Source organism: Cyprinodon tularosa, unplaced genomic scaffold (genome assembly GCF_016077235.1).
Source record: "Cyprinodon tularosa strain WSP-4 unplaced genomic scaffold, ASM1607723v1 ctg574, whole genome shotgun sequence".
NCBI lineage: Eukaryota > Metazoa > Chordata > Actinopteri > Cyprinodontiformes > Cyprinodontidae > Cyprinodon > Cyprinodon tularosa.
In genome coordinates this window covers 7,083-32,273 of record NW_024039312.1, presented here as the reverse complement: position 1 = coordinate 32,273, position 25,191 = coordinate 7,083, and the positions used below count along the sequence as shown (strand labels likewise).

Sequence of the window (25,191 nt, the reverse complement as noted above, 5' to 3'; positions counted from 1 at the left end):
AATGTCAGCAGACAGCAAGAAGCCTCCCAGATCTCCAGATGCATTTGAGATATCAAAAAAGTACTCCAGAGTGTTGTTCAGCATGGGGGTGAGTAGAAAATGAAGGCTAATCATGTTTTAGGTGTACTATTCCTTTAAAGGTGTATTCAGAGTCTTTAATGGCTGACGGTGTTGGTTAAAGGAAATCAGCATTGGAAGGTCAGGCTTTATAAAGAAAGGTGATCAGTCAGAAAACTAAAATCGTTTTACCCCTTTTAAATAGCCTTATTTAAGTTCATGTGTCAACAGCCTATGAATTACTAACATCGTTCTCCTCCTGCACTGATATTAGGCTTCTGGAGACGGACAGCAAGTCTCTGCGCTCCATGAATGGATCGAGGAGAAACAGCGGCTCCTCGCTGGTGTCCAGCTCCTCGGCCTCCTCCAACCTCTCCCATCTGGAGGAGGACACCTGGATCCTGTGGGGCCGAATCGTCAATGAGTGGGAGGAGGTGCGGAAGAAGAAGGAGAAGCAGCTTAAGGTGAGGCGGGTTCCTGTCACGATCTATGAGGTGTCCGGGAGTTCTGGTGATGCTTAACAGCTTCCTGAATGCCCACAGCATTGCCGGTGTTCTGTCAGATGAGCTAGCCGGTCAGACGTTTATCCCTTCAGTTTTGTACGAAAAATACACTTTAAACTAACTCAATGGGCGTGTATCTTTTTAGTCATGTACAAAAAACAATTTAATTGCTTAATTTTTGTAGTTTTTTTTTTTTTTTGTACATGATTAAAGGAAAACACGGCCGTTGAGGTAGTTTAAAGTCTATTTTTCATACAAAACTAAAGGGATAAACACAAATCTCACGTATTGCGCATGCGTATTGACTATGGGTATGCTGGCCTGACAGAACACCGGCTTACTGAGGTGTTCACAACCTGTTTTACATTTCTACAACACTTAATTTGCTTTTTATCAGGGATTTATTACAAAACACAAAGTATGAAAAGTGTGGTGCAGATTTGTATTCTTTGTAGAACCAATATATCTGCAAGTCTTAATATCTCTATCATAGTTGTACACATGGAGGCTGAAACTATGGAGCCTTTTTCTTCCCAAAGCAATGCTGTCTTTGGTGGTGAATCAATGATCTTTAGTTTTGAAGATGATCTAGAGTGCAGTCAATACAGATTTTATTCTGCTGATTCTGACAAGATATAAAACTCAGCCTATAGATTTAATTTTGTTCCATTATTGTTGCAAAGAAACACATTTTCTAAATCAAAATAAAAAAATCCAATCCAGGCATAAACAAGTATTAAAAAAAAATAAAAAAAAAAATCAGGTTGAGACCAACTTTGCTCTTTACTCATATATATTTTTTTTCTATTTCATTTTTTTATTTTTCAAATTACTTTTAAAGATTTTATGCCTTCACATCTATTTTTTTTTCTATTATGTTTTTCAAATTTAATCTTTTCTCTTTTTCAGATAGTTTTACAGATTTTGATTCTTTTTAAACTGCGTTTCCAGATCACATTCTTCTCCTCTGTTCTGGGGGCGGGACTTTCTCTGGAGTAAGGAGTGAAGAAGCATTTCTATTGGTCTGCAGGGCGTTAGCAACAACATTATTATTTGTCAAGAGTTAACGTTTGTATTTGGCTGGAAAAGAAGAGAATAGGATGTGGAAAATGTGATTAGAAAAGTAACAATATTTAAAACTAAGTTTGAAAAACAGTAATTTCAATTTCATCAAAATTTTCAAAATATGGAAACTGCAAAAAAAAAAAAATCAAGAATTTTGAAAAAATTAAATATAAAAAAATATATTTGAAACATCTGAGAAAATGGCAAAGTTACCCTCAAAACCCTTTAATTAAGAATTTTTTTTCAAAGTTTTCATTTCGCGATTGCATTTTGTTTCTCTAAGTTTCGATTCACAAAGCATTTTCTTTGCTTGAAACAATAATAGAACAAATTTCGCTCCATAGTTTTGTAGCTGATATATTTTTTTTTTTTTATAGATGTTTATATAATTATTTTTTATCATAAAGGGCTTCTTTCTTTAATTATCTTTTCATAATTATTTAACTTTTTCCTCAAATTTCTTTCCCCTCTCATAAAGAGATAAAGTCTGAATGACACAGGAGACGACCTGTATCCAGACTAACGTGGATATGTCTGAATTTATTATTTTTTGTTTAAATCTTTTAAAAAACATTTCTGGACTTTAATCCAATCTCCAAACTGCTTTGATGACATTCTCAGCCAGCAACAGCTCCAGCTTCAGCAGCCTTTTCTGAAATGACATCCCTCTATCTCTAATCGGAGTGGATCTGTTATAGTGCAGCAGATGGAGCAGGTATAAACCGTCAGTGTGTGTGAGGACCATCGCACACAGGCCTTATATTCTGCTGCGTATAACTTCTCTGTCTCAGAGGCTGAGAGCGAGTTCCCCTGCTGCTCCGCAGGTTGTGCTGTCAGTAGAAAGCAGACATACTAAACGGCTCAGGTCATTGTGCGTGTAAATTCCTGTCTGGCTCCGTGTCAGTCTGCTCTTTCGTGGAGAAGTGACTTAGCAGCTGCTGCTTAGTGGCACAGGAACACAGAAAAACACTCTGACAAAGGTATAAAACTGCATTTAGGTTACTATTGCTTTAGCCAAGAAACTAGTTCTAGTTGGAAACAGTTGCTAGTTAAACTACAGCTAAATAAAAGCTTTGCTGTGAAACTAACAGCAGGGACATTGTGCATTTTAGTGTTAACACAGAGCAGATCTGTCTTCTTCTACAAAGGCTTTCTTCTCATCATTCTTCTATTAAAGTTAAGACATAGAGCCGCGGATCTCTGCAGCTCCTCCAGAGTTACCATGGCTGCTCCTCTGATCAATGCTCTCCTAATTGAGTGTTAGCTTAGATATCCATTACAGTTTAAATTAAACACATTGGGTGTTTTCATCATAAGACGTATTGTTTGCCTTCAGTTATTGCAGTGATTCCAGACGGGGGGTACTCGTATTGCTTGTAGTCGTCAACTGCATTGCAAGGGGTAAATGAAATATATTTTATTTTGCAGGTAATAAAATAAAATGGGGCTGGGGTCGGTTCTGCCATCTATTGAAAAATTAAATAAGCTTTTATCAGTCAAAAAGTAAGTTTTTCTTCTATGTTTGAGTTCACCTTCAGCTGTGACACACAGACTGGATGTAGAGAACATCTGTTGAAGCTCATCAAAGTAGCTCAGGTGTCTTGATGAAAACAAAGTGGAACTAATTAAGTCTTTCTGACTATAATTTTTCTTCTGCATTTTTCCCCAATTCATCAAGTTTAAATGTGATTATAAGGGAGCTATTCAGAGGAGCGCCAGTTTTATAAATACAGGTTTATAATATGATTTGATTTTGTATTTATTTTGAGTCCTTACTAACTTCCGGCAACACATTTTTGTTGTTTTTTTATTTGAGATGGAAATAATAAAATGCCTAAGAATTAAATGCTCAAATTAAAAGATTAAGTAAAATTATTTTAATTTTATAATCAGTTATTGTACGTTCCACTTTTGGACAAACATGAATACTTTTGACTGAGAGAAAACTCACGGTGAGACAAAATGACCAAAGGGAAACACAAGACAAAAAGGCTTCCATCTTTCTTCTGTTAAACTACTGAATTTACTGAATACTTATCTATTGATAACTGCATTTTACTTTATTTAATTTTTTGATAAGTTATTTCTCTTCTGCTTCAGGGCTTCACTTTTTAGATTAATTAATCTGTGTAAATCTTGTTTCTTCTGTTTATATATTTTTACCTGATTTCCCACTTTTGCGACAATAAAGATGTTTCTATTCCAACTGCATTGATTCCCAAAGGTCACAATCCTTATTATATGATCCCTGAATTATATGGAAGGCAAACATGAATGAGATGCATAAATGTGAATGTCCCATGAAATAAGTAAATATAGTATTGTAGATAGTTCAATGTATTTTTATTTATCCAAATATGACTTTAATTATGCTTTTAAAAATATACTATACCCATTTAAAAGAAACATCCTGTTAAACAAATGATAAAAACTAATAATAATTAATAATTAAAAATTAAAAATAATTAATTCAAGCCAATAAAAGAAATGTATTTGGGAATTAAAATAATTGCCAGACTCCATATTTATATATAGAGTGAAATGTAGTCTTTGTTTAGGGGTGTCAGCAACATTTAGAATCAGAAATACTTTGATAATCCCAGAGGGAAATTACTTTTGTTACACACTCCAGTTACAAAACTGTTTTCTCACCCCTCGTGGGGTGGTATGTGTCATCCTCAAGCTCGGGTCCTCTACCAGAGGCCTGGGAGTTTGAGGGTTCTGCGCAGTATCTTAGCTGTTCCTAGGACTGCGCTCTTCTGGACAGAGACCTCTGATGTTTTACCTGGAATCTGCTGTAGCCACTCTCCCAGTTTGGGGGTCACAGCCCCCAGTGCTCCAATTACCACTGGCACCACTGCTGCTCTTACTTTCCACATCTTTCTAGCTCCTCCTTCAGTCCTTGGTATTTCTCAAGCTTCTCGTGTTCTTTCTTCTTGATGTTGCTGTCGCTTGGGATTGCCACATCTATCACTACTGCCTTCTATATATATATATATATATATATATATATATATATATATATATATATATATATATATATATATATATATATACATATATATATATATATACATACACATCCAACTACACAAGATAATAAAGATAAAAATAAAAAAGAGATAAAATATATACACATATAGCTCTTCTGTATATATATGTATCTATATATATGCATATGTAAAACTAAATCCAAGTAAAGTGAAAATCCAAGTAAGTGATAAATCCAAGTAAGTGATAAATCCAAGTAAGTGATAAATCCAAGTAGGTGATAAATCCAATTAAGTGATTAATCCAATTAAGTGATAAATCCAAGTAAAATAAAAAATCCAAGTAAAGTGAAAATCCAAGTAAGTGATAAATCCAAGTAAGTGATAAATCCAAGTAAGTGATAAATCCAAGTAGGTGATAAATCCAAGTAGGTGATAAATCCAATTAAGTGATTAATCCAATTAAGTGATAAATCCAAGTAAAATAAAAAATCCAAGTAAAGTGAAAATCCAAGTAAGTGATTAATCCAATTAAGTGATAAATCCAAGTAAAGGGATCATGTTTTGAACATGAACATGTTTTGAATTTTTTCTCCAATTTTTTGAAATAATAATTTTTTTCATTCTACCTCATAGTTCTGCACTTTTTTGTGTTGTTGTTACTTAAATCTCAAACTCATATACTGATTTAAACAGTGTTTGTAAAATATTTTTCTATTTGCAACATATCGGGGGAAGAGTTTATTTTCTTTGCCAAAGACGGAAGGAAAATCAACTCCTGATGCGTTGTTGCTGTAAACTCCACCACCCCTAAGCTGTGTGGTCCCTCTGGTTTTGCGCATTCATTTTTGCTGACAGTAACGTCACTCTCTGTGCCAAACACCACAAAAGCTGGGAGTGTTGCCGTGTTCTCTACAGTCAGAGATAGTTAGTCAGGCTATCTTTGTCCTGGACGACCCTGCCGTGTCGCCCCTGAGCTTGTTATTTCAGCCTCTGACATTTTGCTGCTAAATTTAGCGTGCTTGTTTTTTAAAGTGACCCTCTGCAGCCCTGTGATAATCCTGTTCCTTGTGACGGTCTGTAGTGCTCTGATTTTTACTGCTCAACCCTTCAGTTCTCTTCAGTCTGAAGGTGAACAACACGGCATTGACTTGACAGAGCAGGAGCACTGGTTTTACAATATTTAATGTTGCAGCTCAGTAGCATAGTTTTGGTTCATTTAAAGTCTGTTTTGTTCCTTTTGTTCGTTTTTATTGCATATAAAACACATTTTAAGAGATGTTAAGTTCATGTGTGAACTTCTCTAGGATAAAGATGGAGTCAGACTCCTCTGCAAGAGTACACGTTGGTTGTTTTTTTGTTACTAAGTGTTAAAAGGGAAGTAACATAAATACTCTGTTAGCATCAGCCTTGTTATTATGCAATTCAGTAGGAGTGGCCGTCAACAAATTAGTAAAAACAAAGCAGGGATATTATTCAGAATCGCTGCACTGGAAAAAACGAAAACTAGATAATTAGTCAGATAATAGTCATTTTTTTCTTAAAATAAGTGCATTTGTTGTTGGTTTGAGGAGGTAAAAGAGACATTTTGCCAATGGAACAAGACAATTTTCACTTAAAATAAGAAAACACTATTACATTGTCTTATTTCAAGTGCATATTATCTGATTATCTTATTCTAAGAGTAAAAATACTCTCAAACTATCTCATTTACCGACTGAAATTAGCGGTAAATGCACATAATTTAAGACATTTTTACTTATTTCTAGATCGTTTTTCCATTGTGATTCCCTCACAGAATGGCAGCTTTCTTCCCGCCTGGCTTACAGAGAAATCTGGCGGTTGTTTTGTGACGGAAGAAACGTTGGTTATTCTGTACTTGTCAGCAAAATCCAAGATGTGGTTTTGTTCTCAGTACCTTTTTCTAGTTGACATGAAAGCTGCTGCTGTTGAGGCGATTAGGCTGGTTCAAGGTTTTTATGTAGTCACAGAAAAATATTAGTTTTAATAAGATGCCAGAGAAAGTGCCCGGGTTAGCAGATGTTTCTTGTCCCGTAGAGCAGGGGTTCCCAAAGTGGAGATCACAAGAAGGTTTTCACTATCATTGTTATATGATCCCTGAGGGGCCCCTATATGGAGGGACCAAAAGATATCATAAAATACATTCATGCAAATTTCCTGTGAAATTGATAAATGTACCATGAAGTAAGTACCGGTAGATGAAACATTTTTTTCTAATACATAATTCAATATACTATTAAATTGTAATGTGTATAATTAAATTAGTAAATGTTAATTTAAATAATCACAAATCCACTGAAAATAATTCATTATTAACATTATTTTCCACTGAAAATAATTCATTATTTTCAGTGGTTTAAATGAAAAACATTTCAAATGATGCATTAAAATAATTAAATTTCGAAAAATGTGTTTTTAAAAATCCTTTAAAAGCTAAGTTATATAATTAATGTAATTATTTTCCAGAGGGTCGCCAGGCTTTTGCATTATTATTTTTGGACTCCAGGCTGAAATGTTTGGGGACTGCTGTTTATAGAGCATAGAATAACACATTAGTGCTGTTTACCCAACTGTTACTGCACACTGCTGATCAGCTGGCTTTAGGGAAGAGAAACTTTAAAAGACACACAGCTCTAAAAAAAAAAAGAGCTGTATGTGTTTAGATCCCCCAACTGATGGCTGGCTAGTCAAGTAACACTAATGGATAATTATTATATTAATATTGTGGAGGATTTTCCGCGTGCGAGAGAATGCACAACCCATTTCTCCTCGTGCACGCTCTGTTTCAAAGTTGTTTTTCTCATAGGTCATACAAGCTCACCATTGCTTCCTGTTGGTCACTTAATGGGCCTTTCAGACAGGCTGCGACGACCGCACTGCTGCGCTGTGAAACCCATTCTTTTCAATGGCTTGCGCCGCGCCAGGGCGGTTTATCGCTGCGTCGAGCAAAGCGCAAGCACAGCGCAGCGCACCGCTTCGCAAGCTTGCGCATAGGCCAGGTCAAAGTTGAACTATGTTGAACTTTGACAGCGGCGCGCTGTGACGAATGCACGCGTGGCCAATAGAAACCATCGGCTGGAAAGACCAGGATGCAAAATGGAGGAAAAGCTTATACTGTGTGTGTCTGAATTCCCCGAACTATATGACACAAGTTTGCAATTTCTTTCACAAGCGGGAACTCCCCAAGCTGCTCTCTGGACCTGAGTGTTTAGTGCACCCACAGCCTCTTCTTTCTTGCTGCTCTTTTTCTTCGAACTAGCAGGGCTAGTGCTAGCGCTTGCTTCTTAGCATGGGTCAGATACATATTTGCTGCTGACCAAAAGCTGGAACAACAAACAAATGACTAGACCCGGCAACCCAGCCGGTGCAGCGCAGCGCAAATGCGCTGAACCCCGCGGCCAGCGCAGCGCAAATCGCTTCCTATCTGAAAGGCCCAAACTCCTCCTCCACTGCACGCTGCCTGCGCCATCTTTGGTATTAGCTGCTACTGTCGCTAACAGCGGGCTGCTGTGACAGAAAATCCCATAATGCTTTGCGAGGAGAGCTCTCTGTGCAAAGCTTTCTGAGCTTTCTTCTTACACTTCGTAGACACTTTTTCTCCTACGACCCTCGGCCATTTTCAGAGAACCGCGGTGAGAAATGTGAGCTTCAATGACTGTCTGAAACCGTAGCTCACCACAGATATACGTCTGAAAGTGCGTATGTGTAGAAAACGATAGCTAATGTGACGAGCATGTAGGACGTAAACATATCACCAGAATGATTGACAATTAGAGGATCACTGATAAAGATTCCACCCGGAAATAAAACATTGTCCTCTATATCTTTAAAAGTTAAGATAATATAGGATCATCATAATGGTCTAGGTTTGATATAATAAATTCTTAAAAATGTTGTTCTGGAAATACTTACCTATCCTAACTTATATAATCTTTCCCATTAGAATTTTCTGCAGTTGTACACATTTGTTGTATTAGCTCCTCCTTCTCCTTACAGCTGAACACCTGACCAAAACAACGACCCGCTGCTGGACGTTATAAACCCAAACATGGTGAGGATGTCCAGGAAAGCCACCAGGCAAAAACACAAGAGTTATAAATTCATTATTCTTTTTTTTTTATTAGAAGTACCTTCCCCTACGATACAGATAGACTTGATGGGCGGGGGAAGAAAAAATGGCAAACAATGCCCCATGTTGGCTGTGCTAATGCTATACGCTAATGCTACCGCATGAAAGGAACACTTAAAATGTCATTTAAGCTTCGGTATCTGCATTAATAAAATAGAAAACCTCCTGGACAATACAAGTTGTTGCCACCAGCTTAAATATGTGCTAAATCAGGCATCCCCAAAGTTGGTCCTCGAGGGCCGCTGTCCTGATGGTTTTAGAGGTTTTCCTGCTCGAGCACAGCTGAATTACATTGATAGTTGATTATCAGGCTTTTGCTGAACTGCCGTCCTCAGAATCAGCTGTGTTTAAAGCAGAGAAACCTTTAAAACCTGCAGGACAGCAGCCCTCAAGGACAGACTGGACGCCTGGACTAAATGAACACAAACATCCCAATGGCGGCGTTCTGTAGAGATTAGCTCCCACTTTGTTCTGCTGTGTCACACATCGAATGCAGGGACCTGCTAATCAGCTGACTGCTCACCAAGCTAACAAAACAAACCCATGAGCCCCTTCCATTGCTCCTTCCCTTAGTTATAAAGGCACTTTAGACCGATAATAAGACAGATGAACATTACAAACCAGTGGAAAAGTAGGAAGTGACCTTCCCTGCAGCTCGATAACAGAATAAAACATCGCACATTTTTACCAGATAAGCAGATATTTTACACAGATTCATCATAAGACATTTTCATGGACCAGATACTTCTTTTACTTCATTAAAATGTGTTTGATCAGATCCATTTTTATTTTGAAATGTTTTTTTTCCTGCATGTCATAATCCATTATTAATGACTTAATAAAAAAAAGGTTTTAAGATTACAAATTACGTATAGGAAGTACATACCTTTATTGATTTATAACCTATATTAATAAAGCTTTATCTCGTCTGTTTTTACCTAAATTGATATTTTTCCCCTTATTCTTAATTTTGCTCTAATTAAAGAAGTTAAGATATTGTCATTTCTCGACTAGTAAGATGCTTGTGCCTTAAAACACTACAAAGGCAACAAATATAGAGTCTAATTCTGTCAAAAGGCAGATTTACATAAACGGAGGTTTACTTCCTCAGGTTGGTTCCTTCCTCTAAGAGATAAAAATTGTCATGAACAGAAACAGGTTCACAGAGAGAAGGAGAGAATCTGCAGGATTCAATTCTGACTTGACATAAAAAAAAAATCCAGTTTATTTCTTAAAGTCATGTTAAAATCACCTGGTTAGACTCTGTTTTACAATAGTACAAGAAAAAGTATTTAGAGGTTATTTTCTTTTAGTCTTTATCAAACACAAGGAATATATTTATTGATGATATATGATGATTACCTTGTTTTTATTTTTCTCTTTATGTCATGCAGTTTTTATTTCTTATCATCCTCTCATACTGGCCAAGTGTTAAGATATTGATCACGTTACGAGTCACTTTGAGTGTTGCACGTTACACTGAGGGTGAAGAAATGGAAGAAAGCAGCTTTTGTTAAAACAGCTGATATGAGACGCAGCCCTGTTCTTTCTCTGAACAAAGCACAGATTGTCTTCTCCAAGCCTCTGCTGAGGGGAGAGGGATCCCCCCCCCCCTGCTGAAAGCCTGCATGGGTGGACAGACCTCTGCTCCAGATGCAGCCTGGGCTCACCAGAATCACACACACTCCCACACCATCATATGCTGTCATCTCAGCAGGAAAGTCCAGTGTTCCCTGTTCGCACAGGAAATTGCTAAATGAACTTATATCAGCAGTAATATATGTAAACAAGAGGCTAGAGTGCTTCATTGAATTATATTTGTCAGTGGAGACTGTTATTATGGGATACAGACACAAACTGAGATGGTATAATCAAACTGTTGGCTTAACGGTGTAATTAGTGACGCCAGTATCCTTCTCTCCATTCCTTCTTTGTTACTTCACTCAAAATCTGGCTCCTAAATGTAAATCTAATCGCACTTTAAACGTATTTTAAATGAAGCTAAACTAACAGTAGTTTTGCATGAGTACGGAGGAGGATTAGGGCCAGTGGGAAAAAAAAAAAGTTAACTGATTTTCTAAATTTTATTTCAGTTTAGTATGGAGAAAAAAGTCAGAATTCTGACTTTAATCTCAGAATTCTGACTTTTTTCCTCAGAATTCTGACGTTTTTCCTCAGAATTCTGACGTTTTTCCTCAGAATTCTGACGTTTTTCCTCAGAATTCTGACTTTAAAGTCAGAATTCTGAGATTAAAGCCAGAATTCTGAGATTAAAGTCAGAATTCTGAGATTAAAGTCAGAATTCTGAGAAAAAGTCAGAATTCTGACTTTTTTCCCATGTTAAACTGAAATAAAATTTTAAAATCAGTTAACTTTTTTTTTTTTTTTCAGTGGCCCCAATCCTCTTCCGTACATGAGTCATGGGTTTCCTCTCAGGAAGGTTTTTAAAAATGCACGCCTCAGCCAAAATGAGCTGGGTCCTCCTTCACTACAGTCGGAATAATAAACAGTGCTGCGGGAAAACGAGACCTTTTTGGGGGTTCAAAGAGTCCACTGCAGGTGTTTGGGTCACAGATTCACCCACAGGGAGTTTTCTTTTTGTTTGTTTAGACGTTGATTTATCTCTCTTTGTTCAGAAGCATTATTCAGCACAGATGGTTTGATTCAGGGAAAGGTTTCTATGGAGAATGTTAGTATTTTTACTAAAACTGCATTTCTGGTGAAAATTAAATAGTGATTCTGTGGAGATGTATAGATATTTTCATCTCTAACTTTGACCTTCTTTTACAAATTTAATCTGATTTGATAACACATATTCTATCTATATTGTGATGCGCAAAAGAACAGTACCACATCCATTTCTTTTTTTGTTTTGTTTTTTTATTGCCCCTCCTTTATAACAGGATTTCATTAATACTTCCAAAGAAATTTTGAGTAGACATCCCTTTAAGCAGCCTATGTTAGCAGATAGCAAGGTTAGCAAGACTAAAGGCTGATTTATACTCAGAAACCAGGTTGTCTGCATCGCAGTAAACACAGATATGTCCCGCCCCTTCCGCAGCGACTCTGCTGCACGTCTCCAAAATTGTAGGTGCCCGTAGACAGGAGGCCTCTGATTGGTCAAATCTATGTCTGCTCTACATTATGCGCATTTTCTGTTTGGTAACTTACCTGCTTGTTTTGTTTGTATGACCGCCATTGTGGAAAACGACTCGTGTAGATGGACCAGCTAGCAGAGCGAGGTGCGCGAGAACGCTGGGACCCTTTTTCCACCTGGATTCCTGCTCTTTTTGGCCCTCATGTCCCTCCATTGTTGCACAAACTTGCCCCCACTTCCTCACCGCCTCGGCCGTATCTAGACCCACAGCTAGTTGCTGGTTGTCGCTCTGGCGTTGTGGCGTGGAATAACATAGTTGCGCTTCAATATTGGGTTTAAATCAAAAATATATGCGACAAGCTCACTGCGACACACTGCTGCGGGAGGATAACCCGCCCTTAACACCACTAACACAGCTGTCACCATGGATTTTCCAAACATTTTGAGCAGACAGCACTGATGCTAAAACTGGCCTTTTTATCCTCTTTCTACAGTAACGCATTTTGCACTGAAGAGTGTCTCTGTCTGCTTAACCAGTTGCCGCCTTACTTTGGCCAGTTGCCGATCGAGTCTAAAACTTATTTCTTTATTTGCTTTGGTTTGCAGCTGATTTCTCTGCGATAAACATGGATCCTTTCATCTCTTAATATTCTTTGCAGGATCTCGTCAGGAAAGGGATTCCCCACCACTTTCGAGCAATTGTTTGGCAGTTGTTGTGTAACGCCCAGAACCTGCCCATCAAAGATCAGTACTCTGAGCTCCTTAAGATGACCTCGCCCTGCGAGAAGCTCATTCGCAGGGACATCGCTCGCACTTATCCCGAACACGAGTTCTTCAAGGAGAAGGACAGCCTGGGCCAGGAGGTGCTCTTCAACGTCATGAAGGTAGACCTCCTCCTCCAACCTGAAACAACAACATCAATTAGGTGAAAGAAGCTAATCAGAGAGTATTTGATAACTCCAGGATGTCTCTTTTTATCCCTCAGGCCTATTCTCTGGTGGATCGTGAGGTGGGCTACTGCCAAGGAAGTGCATTCATTGTCGGTTTGCTGCTCATGCAGGTATTAACCTCATTGAAACGATTTAACAGCTCATCAATCAGCAACGATTCCTCTTGTGTTGATGCTACGTGTCTGGTTTGTTCTAGATGCCAGAGGAGGAGGCCTTCAGTGTGTTTGTGAAGCTCATGCAGGACTACAGATTGCGAGAGCTCTTCAAGCCCAGTATGGCTGAACTGGGACTTTGCATGTACCAGTTTGAAAGCATGATCCAGGTAGACCCAGCATCTGGAAACCCCTGTAAGAGAGAGAACTGCTGTTTGGATTGATGTGACGATGGAAATGTTTCGTTTGTGAATCAACAGGAGCAGCTTCCAGAGCTTCACATTCATTTCCAGGCTCAGAGCTTCCATACCTCCATGTACGCCTCCTCCTGGTTCCTCACCATCTTCCTCACCTCCTTCCCTTTGCCTGTAGCCACAAGGATTTTTGATATCTTCATGTGTGAGGTCAGTCGAAACAAGTGGCTCAACTCTTTCCAAAAGAAGTGTTTTGGACTCGGTGGTGCCGGTTAATCAATGGCTTCTGCTAGTCGGTTTTTATTTGTAATTTAACTAAAAAATAATCCTCACAGAACTTTAACTTTTCTTTTGCATCAGATTGTTGTCTTACAATAAAACTGGAATTTTGGAAGAGTTTCAAGAGAACTTCATAAAGAAAAAACATGTTAAATAATGGTAATGTAAAATAAATAGGTAGTGCAATACTGCCACCTGCTGGAGAACTCTGTACATCACACTTTCTGTGGTGCCTATAAAGCAAGGTGCCCAAAGTGCAGTTAGGAGTTTTTAGGAAGCCCCTGATTACAATATGAAAAGATAAAAAAAAAAACAATATATTATTGTCATTACCATTGCTGCAGATTCTTCAAGTTGAAAAAATCAAGCATGATTGCACCATTGTTGCTTAAAAAACACAAAGAATCTAGAAAAATGACAGTTGGTTTTTATAATCCAAATACACAATGATTTGAAGATTTATTTTTTGATTAAATCACTACTTAGCTTGCCTTATCCTAAATATGAGAGTAGTTCATTGTTTTGGTCTTCAGGGTTTGGAGATTGTTTTCCGCGTGGGGCTGGCCATCCTTCAGATGAATCAGGCTGAACTCATCCAGCTGGACATGGAGGGAATGTTACAGGTGTGTATGGTCACATTTCATTAAGTTTACCCCCCTCCCCCCCAACATCAACTCTGGCGGACCCAGCATCAGGCTGAAAAGTCATCCTGCCTCATGTTTCTTCTCATGGGTTTCAGTACTTCCAAAAGGTCATCCCACATCAGTTGGACAGCGGACCAGATAAGGTCATCCAGGCTGCCTATCAAGTTAAATACAACGTCAAGAAAATGAAGAAGTGAGCATTTCTGTCATCTTTTAACTCTGAATAGATTACATTATTAGATGGAATCGTTTCTGGTTACAGATCTGTTTATTGTCACATATACGTTAAAGAGGCTAAGAGCAGCGACACTTTATGGATTTGCCCAGAAAAGGCTGTTAATAAAGACGGAAGGATTGCTCAGACCCGTATCGTCTCTGTGTTACAGTTTAAACTTTGAATAATGAAATATTTTATCTCAAATTTTCCAGGTTAGAGAAGGATTACACTACAATCAAAACGAAAGAGATGGAAGAACAGGTGGAGATTAAGGTGAGTAGGAACCTTTAAACAATGTCGCATCCAAATACAAAATATGCCAATACAGTTGATCATTTCTCTTCTTTTTAAATACTATTTTCAGTTTATTTTATCCGATTTCAAACAAATTACATTTTAAGGGTCTACAGTCAGTTCAGTCAAACTGATAATGTTTAGTCGGTGCAGAAACTCCACATTACGGTATGTTGGACCCAATAAAACAATCGAAAATCTGACTTTTTTCTCAGAATTCTGACTGAATTCTGACAATAAAAAAGTCAGAATTCTGAGATTAAATTCTGAATTCTGACTGAATTCTGACAATAAAAAAAGTCAGAACTTTGAGATTAAAGTCAGAATTTTGAGATTAAAGTAAGAAATCTGACTGAATTCTGACAATAAAAAAAGTCAGAACTTTGAGATTAAAGTCAGAATTTTGAGATTAAAGTAAGAAATCTGAGATTAAAGTCAGAATTCTGACTGAATTCTGACAATAAAAAAAGTCAGAATTTTTAGATTAAAGTCAGAATTCTGAGAATAAAGTCAGAATTCTGAGAAAAAAGTCAGAATTCTGAGAAAAAAGTAAGAATTCTGACTGAATTCTGACAATAAAAAAAAGTAAGAATTTTTAGATTAAAGTCAGAATTCTGAGATTAAAGTAAGAAATCTGACTGAATTCTGACAATAAAAAAAAGTCAGAATTTTTAGGTTAAAGTCAGAATTTTGAGATTAAAGTAAGAAATCTGAGATTAAAGTCAGAATTCTGACTGAATTCTGACAATAAAAAAAGTCAGAACTTTGAGATTAAAGTCAGAATTTTGAGATTAAAGTAAGAAATCTGACTGAATTCTGACAATAAAAAAAAGTCAGAACTTTGAGATTAAAGTCAGAATTTTGAGATTAAAGTAAGAAATCTGAGATTAAAGTCAGAATTCTGACTGAATTCTGACAATAAAAAAAAGTCAGAATTTTGAGATTAAAGTCAGAATTTTGAGATTAAAGTCAGAATTCTGACTGAATTCTGACAATAAAAAAAAGTCAGAATTTTTAGATTAAAGTCAGAATTCTGAGAATAAAGTCAGAATTCTGAGATTAAAGTCAGAATTCTGACTGAATTCTGACAATAACTTTGAGATTAAAGTCAGAATTTTGAGATTAAAGTAAGAAATCTGAGATTAAAGTCAGAATTCTGACTGAATTCTGACAATAAAAAAAGTCAGAATTTTTAGATTAAAGTCAGAATTCTGAGAATAAAGTCAGAATTCTGAGAAAAAAGTCAGAATTCTGAGAAAAAAGTCAGAATTCTGACTGAATTCTGACAATAAAAAAAAGTCAGAATTTTTAGATTAAAGTCAGAATTTTGAGATTAAAGTAAGAATTCTGAGATTAAAGTAAGAAATCTGACTGAATTCTGACAATAAAAAAAGTCAGAATTTTGAGATTAAAGTAAGAAATCTAACTGAATTCTGACAATAAAAAAAGTCAGAACTTTGAGATTAAAGTCAGAATTTTGAGATTAAAGTAAGAAATCTGAGATTAAAGTCAGAATTCTGACTGAATTCTGACAATAAAAAAAAGTCAGAACTTTGAGATTAAAGTCAGAATTTTGAGATTAAAGTAAGAAATCTGAGATTAAAGTCAGAATTCTGACTGAATTCTGACAATAAAAAAAAGTCAGAATTTTGAGATTAAAGTCAGAATTTTGAGATTAAAGTCAGAATTCTGACTGAATTCTGACAATAAAAAAAGTCAGAACTTTGAGATTAAAGTCAGAATTTTGAGATTAAAGTAAGAAATCTGAGATTAAAGTCAGAATTCTGACTGAATTCTGACAATAAAAAAAGTCAGAATTTTTAGATTAAAGTCAGAATTCTGAGAATAAAGTCAGAATTCTGAGAAAAAAGTCAGAATTCTGAGATTAAATTCTGAATTCTGACTGAATTCTGACAATAAAAAAAGTCAGAACGTTGAGATTAAAGTCAGAATTTTGAGATTAAAGTAAGAAATCTGACTGAATTCTGACAATAAAAAAAAGTCAGAACTTTGAGATTAAAGTCAGAATTTTGAGATTAAAGTAAGAAATCTGAGATTAAAGTCAGAATTCTGACTGAATTCTGACAATAAAAAAAGTCAGAATTTTTAGATTAAAGTCAGAATTCTGAGAATAAAGTCAGAATTCTGAGAAAAAAGTCAGAATTCTGAGAAAAAAGTCAGAATTCTGACTGAATTCTGATAATAAAAAAAAGTCAGAATTCTGAGATTAAAGTCAGAATTCTGAGATTAAAGTAAGAAATCTGACTGAATTCTGACAATAAAAAAAAGTCAGAATTTTTAGGTTAAAGTCAGAATTTTGAGATTAAAGTAAGAAATCTGAGATTAAAGTCAGAATTCTGACTGAATTCTGACAATAAAAAAAGTCAGAACTTTGAGATTAAAGTCAGAATTTTGAGATTAAAGTAAGAAATCTGACTGAATTCTGACAATAAAAAAAAGTCAGAACTTTGAGATTAAAGTCAGAATTTTGAGAATAAAGTAAGAAATCTGAGATTAAAGTCAGAATTCTGACTGAATTCTGACAATAAAAAAAGTCAGAATTTTGAGATTAAAGTCAGAATTCTGACTGAATTCTGACAATAAAAAAAGTCAGAATTTTTAGATTAAAGTCAGAATTCTGACTGAATTCTGACAATAACTTTGAGATTAAAGTCAGAATTTTGAGATTAAAGTAAGAAATCTGAGATTAAAGTCAGAATTCTGACTGAATTCTGACAATAAAAAAAAGTCAGAATTTTTAGATTAAAGTCAGAATTCTGACTGAATTCTGACAATAAAAAAAAGTCAGAATTTTTAGATTAAAGTCAGAATTCTGAGAATAAAGTCAGAATTCTGAGATTAAAGTCAGAATTCTGACTGAATTCTGACAATAACTTTGAGATTAAAGTCAGAATTTTGAGATTAAAGTAAGAAATCTGAGATTAAAGTCAGAATTCTGACTGAATTCTGACAATAAAAAAAGTCAGAATTTTTAGATCAAAGTCAGAATTCTGAGAATAAAGTCAGAATTCTGAGAAAAAAGTCAGAATTCTGAGAAAAAAGTCAGAATTCTGACTGAATTCTGACAATAAAAAAAAGTCCGAATTTTTAGATTAAAGTCAGAATTCTGAGAATAAAGTAAGAATTCTAAGAAAAAAGTCAGAATTCTGACTTTTTTCCCATAATAAACTAAAATAAAATTTAAAAATCAGCTAACTTTTTTTTTTTTCCAGTGGCTCTAATCCTCTTCCGTATCAATCGCTTATTCATACGACTGTTGTGTTTTTTTGGGGGTATTTTGGGTGGTTTATTGAGAAGTGGAAGGAAATAAACTCCACCTAAAAAGTAAAGATCTAACAATCTAGTTCTAGTTTGATTAATTTCCCCAGTAGTCATTCCACCAGTTATAATAAAATACTTTTTTATTTCCCTGTCAGGAGCCTCTTGTTGTGGCTGATGAGCGTATCGGTTGTGTTTCTGTCTTTGTTTTGCAGAGATTGCGGACGGAGAACAGGCTCCTGAAGCAGAGGATAGACACACTGGAGAAGGTGAGTTCCTCACAGCAAAAACACAAACCTCTCCTCTCTCACCAATAATCCATCCGGCTTTGTTCGTTCACACACCGAGCCTTTTCTTGCACTAACCAGCCTTTGTTAGCAGTACTGATGGATACCCGATGGATTTCTTGTTCTTTAAATCCATTCAGATGGACGTATTTCCTGATAACCGTCTTTAAACCTCAGGTTGAGAATGCTGAGATCTCCTCAGATATTACTTTGTGAAGCAGGGAGTTGAATCTGAGGGCTGCTTTTTGACATGAAATGCTGCTTGGAGCACTGCATGCTGGGTGTAGCTGTTCCTCATGTTTCCTGAGGGGGCGCACACGCTGCACCGTGCATGAGGATAACCGGGGTGTCTGCTGGGCTGCTGCTTCCCCAAGGAACCTCGGAGCTCTGAACATGTCGACACAAACTGCTGCTCTTTGACCTGCAGACTGGAACCTTTTTCACATTTAACCTGTCGCCATCTGGAGCCATTAAAAAACCTGGATGAGACGCTTCTGCTCAGTTAAACCCGCTCTAACTATTCACTGTAGTGTTTGTAGCTTTCTTCTGTGTGCAGAGTCACTCATCTTACTTTGTCACCAGCTTAGTTTCCCTTTTTTCACCACGCCTGCATGCAATGTTCCTTTTTCTACCTTTACGTTTGAGCGTCATCGTTTTCAGGACCTAAACTATTGTCTCTGGAGGGAAAACGAACATTGCATTTCTTCTTTGAAACAATCAGTTGTTCTTTTTTGTGCTTTAACTGTCCTTTGGTTTGTCTCTCTCTCTGCTGTCTCTGTTGATATTTCTGTTTTGTAGGAAAGTGCTTCCTTGGCAGATAGATTGATTCAGGTATATTTCCTTATTTTCTCTAACCGTTTAAGTCCTTTTTCTTTCCCTCTCTCCATTTTTGCACTGCATGCTTACCTCTTAAGCTAAATTATTGTCAGGTAACGATCAAAATCTAATGAACGTTGATGAATAAAGAGCTAAATCACATCGCAACTGATAACATTGTTCATTCAGTGCATGAAACTCCACATTAAGGCATGTTGGACCGAATAAAACAATCGGAAATCGAAACCTTAACAGGAATGACAGTTGCTAGTGTTAAAACAAGCATGAAAACCTCACCCCAACCTCTGTTTTGATTTGCCCACCCATCCCACCCTTTTCCGTTTCACTTCCTGCCGTGCTCATTCCAACTGCTCCTCGGTTGCTTATGTCCAAAAGGGACAAGTGACTCGAGCCCAAGAGGCAGAGGAAAACTACCTGGTCAAGCGGGAGCTGGCCACAGTCAAACAGCAGTACGAGGAGGCCGCTGCTCAGCTGGAGCAGGCCAAGAAAACCATCAAGCAGCAGCAGCCACAAGCGGTAAGGAGGGGGGGAAGGCGGATGACCTCGCTGGAGGGACGCCGCGGCGAAGCTTTAGGTGTAGGTTGCAGATGTGTGTGTTTTAAACAGATTTCTAACTGATCTTTTTTGGGGGTTTCAATGCATAAATTGCACGTCTATAATGATACAATCAGTCGTCAGTGAAGGGATTTCAGCTTTTTGCATTTCAGGCTGAAGCCCCTATGTGGGGGGGGGGTGGAAGGCGGGGTCTTATCACCTCACTCATGGGTGTCAGGCAGCCATCTGTTTGGGGTATGCATGAATCCAGATGGGTACACAGGTCTACACATGTTAGGCACCGTTTTACTGTCTGTGTTCATGAATCTGTAAGCAGCCCCCACCTCCATGCTCCCAGAATCCTCTCTGTTCGTTTCTGGAGTTGTTAAATATTCATGTCTGGATTCCACACCATAATGTGCTGTCATTACACTGCTTTACATAATCTGCTGTCTTGTTTAACAGTAAATAGACATGAATTAGTGATGAGACATGAAAACTGGAACTGAGAGGGTTTATTAAGCTCAGCGAGGCTTTGCCCTTCGCTCTGACCGTCGTCCTGTTTGGGTTCCAGAAGGGACCGCCTCGCTTCTCCGAGGAGTCCGTTCTGCAGCTGGAGAAGGAGCTGGTCCAGGCCCGGCTGAAAGAGGCGGAGTCCCAGTGTGCGCTCAAAGAAATGCAAGATAAAATCCTGGACATGGAGAAGGTAAGATGTTTTTTTTACACGTGCAAACAGAACAGGCTTCTCCTGCTCAACCTTTTTTCATTTTTCTAGAGGAACTCCTCACTACCAGATGACACTAATGTGGCGCGACTCCAAGACGAGCTGATTGGGGTGAAGCTGAGGGAAGCGGAGGCTCTGACCGGGCTGAAAGAACTGAGACAACAAGTCAGAAATCTGGAGGAGCACTGGCAGGTGAGCAGCTGCATGCAGACTCACACGTTCAACAGTCTTAGACTTAGACAAACTTTATTGTCTCTCTGTATGCAACAAAACGACATTTTGTTGCATACAGCTTACAACAGTGTAAGGAGATTGCAGTTGGAATAAGATAACATTACCAATATAAAGTATAGCAGTGATCAGATTAGTCCAGACGTCTATAAGCATTAAATTAACAAGATATTTTTTTTTGTATTTTGTTTCTGTATTTTTTTTATACTCTAATAATCCCAGAGGGAAATTACTTCTCTGCATTTAACCCCTCCCCTTGGGGAGCAATGGGTTGCAACTGTGCGGCGCCCGGGGAGCAGTGTCACTGCAAAAAATTGAAATCTAAATAAGTCATTTTTTCTTGCAATTAGTGCATTTTTCTTGAATTGAGGAGGTTTACAGGCAATTTACATTTAAAATAAGAAAACACAATTGCACTGTCTTATTTTAAGTAAATATTATCGAATTATCTTATTTTAAGACTAAAATACTCACTTCATTGGCAAATTATCTTATTTACCTACTTAAAAGAATTGTAAATACACTTAATTTAAGACATTTTTTCTCATTTTTAGATGGTTTTTGCAGTGTGGGGTTAAGGGTCTTGCTCAGGGACTCGGGGAGTGGCAGTCTGTGGGAGTGGGGGATCGAACTCACAGCCTCAGGATTCAAAGCCCTATGCCCTAATCACTAGGCCGCCACTTGGTGCATGTATTATTCGACTGAATGGGCTTTAGATTATCTCTAAAAACGCTTCTGACTCATCTGGAAAACGCTGGAATGTTCTTTTTTTCCAGGTTCTGGACAATAAAATTTACACAGTTATAAAATATGTTGAAATCTGTCCATCTTTCTGTGAATTCTTTCATTTATTTTCCGGTCCGTCCATCCAGGTATTCCTCCAGTCTCTGGTTATTATCGACTTCATGTCTAAAGCTTAAAAAAAAACTGCAGAAATTTCTATAAATGATTTTAGCGAAAGCTGTGGAAGTGTTCTAGGTCCAGAGAAGCATTGCTATTTCTGTGATGTGGTGAAAAAAGACTGATTGGGACCCGTCTCCACAGCGCCACCTAGCTCGCACCGCTGGACGCTGGAAGGACACCCCAAAAAAGAACACGCTGAGCGAGCTGCAGGACGAGCTGATGAGCGTCAGGCTGCGAGAGGCCGAGGCCCAGGCTGAGCTCAGAGAGACGCGACAGAGGCTCCTAGAGATGGAGACTCAGGTATGAGATCACATCTTTCATCATCTCATCTTTTTCTACTTTGCTTTTCACTTTTTTCACTCTTATTTAGTCTTAATAATAACCTAGAGGCCGATTTATCTTCCATTATTGTTATTTTATTGTTTTCTCAGTTTTTATTTTTCCCACATTGCAGACTTTTTAAATGTTTTGTCAAATGTTTTTTTTTTTTTTTTTACAGGTATAATACTTTCCAACTTTCTGTTTTTTCTTTTGTTTTCTAGATTTTATAGCTGCATTTTTTTATTTTATTAAAATTTTTCGGATCAAGTTTTACCAATTGCGTTCTTTTCAGACTCCAGATCACATTCTGTTCACCTCTGGGGGCGGGCTCTCCTCTGGACGGAGGAGTGAAGTCACATTTCTATTGGTCTGCTGGACGTTGGCGATAGCATTTTATTGGTCAAGGTGGATTGTTTGCATTTGGCTTAAAGCAGGGTTCCCGCGGGTCCTTAAAAAGTCTTAAAATGCATTAAATTCTTCAAAATAAAATTAAGGCCTTAATTTTTAAAACATCATAAATAGGATTATCACGATTTATTTTTGTAATCTAAATAAAACGTTAAAATTGACATTTTTTTTTTTCTTTTTATAAAAAAAAAATAAATAAATAAAATGGCTCTCCATCATTGGTTCCGTCCCGATAGCGGAACCAATAAAAGTGTTGTTGCGGCCGGGACATTTGGGAGATGCGCCATTAACTTTTTGTCTGGAAAATATGAGCAAGTGTAAATGTAACCAAAATTGTCTCCAGCCAAGAGTTTTCTCCATGGCTAAAACCAGGGAACATACATGAGGCTCAGTGGATTTAGTGCAAGAAGTCATTCAAGCTCAGAACGATGGGAATTAAGGCAGTGGAGTCGCACATGCGAAGCACGAAACACAAAGCGTCAAAATGGAGTTACAGAGAAACAGCCGGTATTTCTCAGTTTAGTTCCACCCTTGTCTCTGCAACGCCTCCACTTATCACCAAATCAAACATACTAAGAAAACGATACAAAGAAAAATAGCTGCAAAAAAGACTTAGCACTGGATATGTTGGGACTTTAAAACTGATTTGTTTTGTTCCCTGCTAAAACAAAGTTTGTGAATTCAGTTAAATAATTGTTCAAATATATCTGTCATTTGTGTGTTTTTAGCTTTCTTCCTGTATGGGAAGCTTTTCAAAATTTGAAACATTAGTGCAGTGGTTTATGTTAAAATAAATCTTTGGGTTAAGTTGTTGCAAGCAGATTTTTCTTGTGTTTCTTGTGAATTTGGTCTTAAATTTTTATTTCAAGTGGCATTAAAAAGTCTTAAAAAGTCTTGAATTTAACTTGCCTTATGCTGTAGGAACCCTGTAAAGTGAAGCGACTGAGAGCTGTGAAACACAATGTGAAAAAAATGGAAAACGCATCTGAAAGAGAGAGATTTGAATTATTAGATCTGTAAAAAAAAAAAAAAAAAAAAAAAAAAAAAAGAAAATCTGATAAAACGCAAATTTACCCGGGAAAACATGTTATTTTCAATAATAATAATTGAACAAAATTCACTCCACAGCATCTTATCTTTTCTCCTTTTGTTGTGATTTTATACAGTCACCATTAGAGGGCAGCGATTATCTGTAACGTTATTTAACATGCCTTTATTTTCTGTCTGCTCCTCCAGAATCAGATCCACAGCAACCAGCTGCGGCGGGCTGAACAGGAGAGCCGCTGTCTGCAGGAGCGCGTGACGACGCTGACCACCCAAAATAAGGATCTGCACACGCAGCTGCAGGAGATCAAGCGGAGGCAGGCTGAGATTGAGTGCAAGGTACAAACAACCTGTAGCTGTTAGCATTGCCTCTGCAGAGGGCTAGCCAACAGAGCTCAGTTGTGGTTTAAACTGTGAAGTTCAACCTGTGAAATTGGGCAAAAAAAACAAGCAGTGTTGATGTTTTTTGCAGAGTAAGGAAGAGGTGATGGCTGTGAGGTTGAGGGAAGCTGACAACATCGCTGCCATGGCTGAGCTTCAGCAACAGATCTCAGAGCTGGAGATTCAGGTGAAGTCCCTGCTCTGCATCAGACACTGGATGTCCTCATCTCCCTCACCAGCACTAACCGCATCACACATACCTCATCTTTTTCAGCCACAGAGGGAAATTTCTCCTCTTGTGAAACATACGGGTGTCAAATTTAAATTCAAGTCTTATTTTAATGCTAGTAGAGGAGGAGAAGTTGGGTTCATGCTTGTTTCTTATTATGATTGAACTTTGATGCTGTGGTTTTTAGACTTTTTCTTTGATTTAAAATGCGCACAGATCTGATTGGATTTTACAGTTTTACATTGGCCCTCCACAATTTGCGAATTTCTGATGATCTGAATCAGATTTAGGTGATGGGTTGTTTGTTTTCGTTGCCATGGTCGCAGTCAGGAAACCTTATCTGATTTAACATTCAACTGGTTTCATTAGGAATATGTGAGAGTGGGTGGATGAACCAGCCAGGGCTATATATGCAAAAAGGTTTTTCTCTTTTTAGTCACAGCACAGCCTCAAACTTTCACACATTGTTTTTTTTTTTTCTTTTACAAACAAAGCAACTTGGAGCTTAACTGAGGTGAGGAAGGAACAGGACAACTGCAAAAACCTTTCCCCTGTCTCCCTGGAGTTTTTCTTGCTTTATAACCTTTAATTTAAATACTTTTTTGCAAGGATGGACGATATATACCAGCATTAATACCAGTGTGGGTCATTGCTGGTCATTTTGAACCACATGGTCGTCGTTCTGATTTGTTAAACCTTATTCATTGTTTTTGGAAGGAAGGTGATTGATTAAGTGGGTTTTTTGCGGTTACTATGCAGCAAAGGATTGTGGGTGTTTAACTGAAGCAGAGAAGCTTTAATGGTGCCCAAAGGTAATATAGAACACTTCACAGGTAATGTGCATATTTATATTCTCCCTTTGCTATGAAAACCCTAAAAAAGTTCTGGTGTAGATTTAAAGAGGAAGAATATTTTTTCCAGACTTAAAAATAAAAAATGTCACCCAATATTTTTATTCTGGTGCAATTTTAATATAGGGCTTGGGATCCGCGTTGCATTGTGGGACGTGGCGGCCATATTGAACGTAAACATAGCTCTGATACAACGTTGTTGTTGAAAGAAGAGACGTAGAAGTAACACCGAAAGGGATCTGGAATTTACCGGGACACATTAAATAGAGAAGCCAGGGACCGGTATGTTGACAAAATCAGCATTATTAATAATTTGGATCCATATGAAGTTCCAAACAATGAGTGGAGCACCGATGAGTGAGTGCCTATACTTCAAAACAGTTCCGAAGCTACACGTCCTTGGAGTCTCATATGCAGTTCATGAATGGATGGGTTCAGGAGCTGCAGATCATAAAGCCAGCAAACAGTGGGAACACAGTAATCCGTACAAAGGTAAGCTGTGCTCAGACGGGCTCTGGAACCTGCTAGTTTAGCAACTGCTAACCGCTAGTGCTAACAACCACTCACACA

General features: G+C 37.5%; 1 protein-coding gene across 5 annotated transcripts in view; it reads left to right on the top strand.

The window, feature by feature from the left end:
* evi5b (ecotropic viral integration site 5b) overlaps positions 1 to 23,950 on the top strand; it is a 69,025-nt gene extending 45,075 nt beyond the window's left edge. For 4 of the 5 annotated variants that reach the window (XM_038306164.1, XM_038306162.1, XM_038306163.1 and 1 more), the window contains 16 exons: positions 332 to 521; positions 12,522 to 12,746; positions 12,848 to 12,922; positions 13,009 to 13,134; positions 13,225 to 13,368; positions 13,971 to 14,060; positions 14,177 to 14,274; positions 14,511 to 14,571; positions 18,087 to 18,140; positions 18,957 to 18,989; positions 19,371 to 19,511; positions 20,104 to 20,235; positions 20,305 to 20,445; positions 21,529 to 21,687; positions 23,353 to 23,499; positions 23,633 to 23,950. In XM_038306164.1, coding sequence (XP_038162092.1) covers positions 332 to 521; positions 12,522 to 12,746; positions 12,848 to 12,922; positions 13,009 to 13,134; positions 13,225 to 13,368; positions 13,971 to 14,060; positions 14,177 to 14,274; positions 14,511 to 14,571; positions 18,087 to 18,140; positions 18,957 to 18,989; positions 19,371 to 19,511; positions 20,104 to 20,235; positions 20,305 to 20,445; positions 21,529 to 21,687; positions 23,353 to 23,499; positions 23,633 to 23,935 — 2,119 coding nt within the window. In that variant the 3' untranslated portion in view covers positions 23,936 to 23,950. The remainder of the gene's footprint in view (positions 1 to 331; positions 522 to 12,521; positions 12,747 to 12,847; positions 12,923 to 13,008; positions 13,135 to 13,224; positions 13,369 to 13,970; positions 14,061 to 14,176; positions 14,275 to 14,510; positions 14,572 to 18,086; positions 18,141 to 18,956; positions 18,990 to 19,370; positions 19,512 to 20,103; positions 20,236 to 20,304; positions 20,446 to 21,528; positions 21,688 to 23,352; positions 23,500 to 23,632) is intronic. The other variant, XM_038306166.1, reaches the window with a different exon arrangement.
* The last annotated feature ends 1,241 nt before the right edge of the window (positions 23,951 to 25,191 follow it).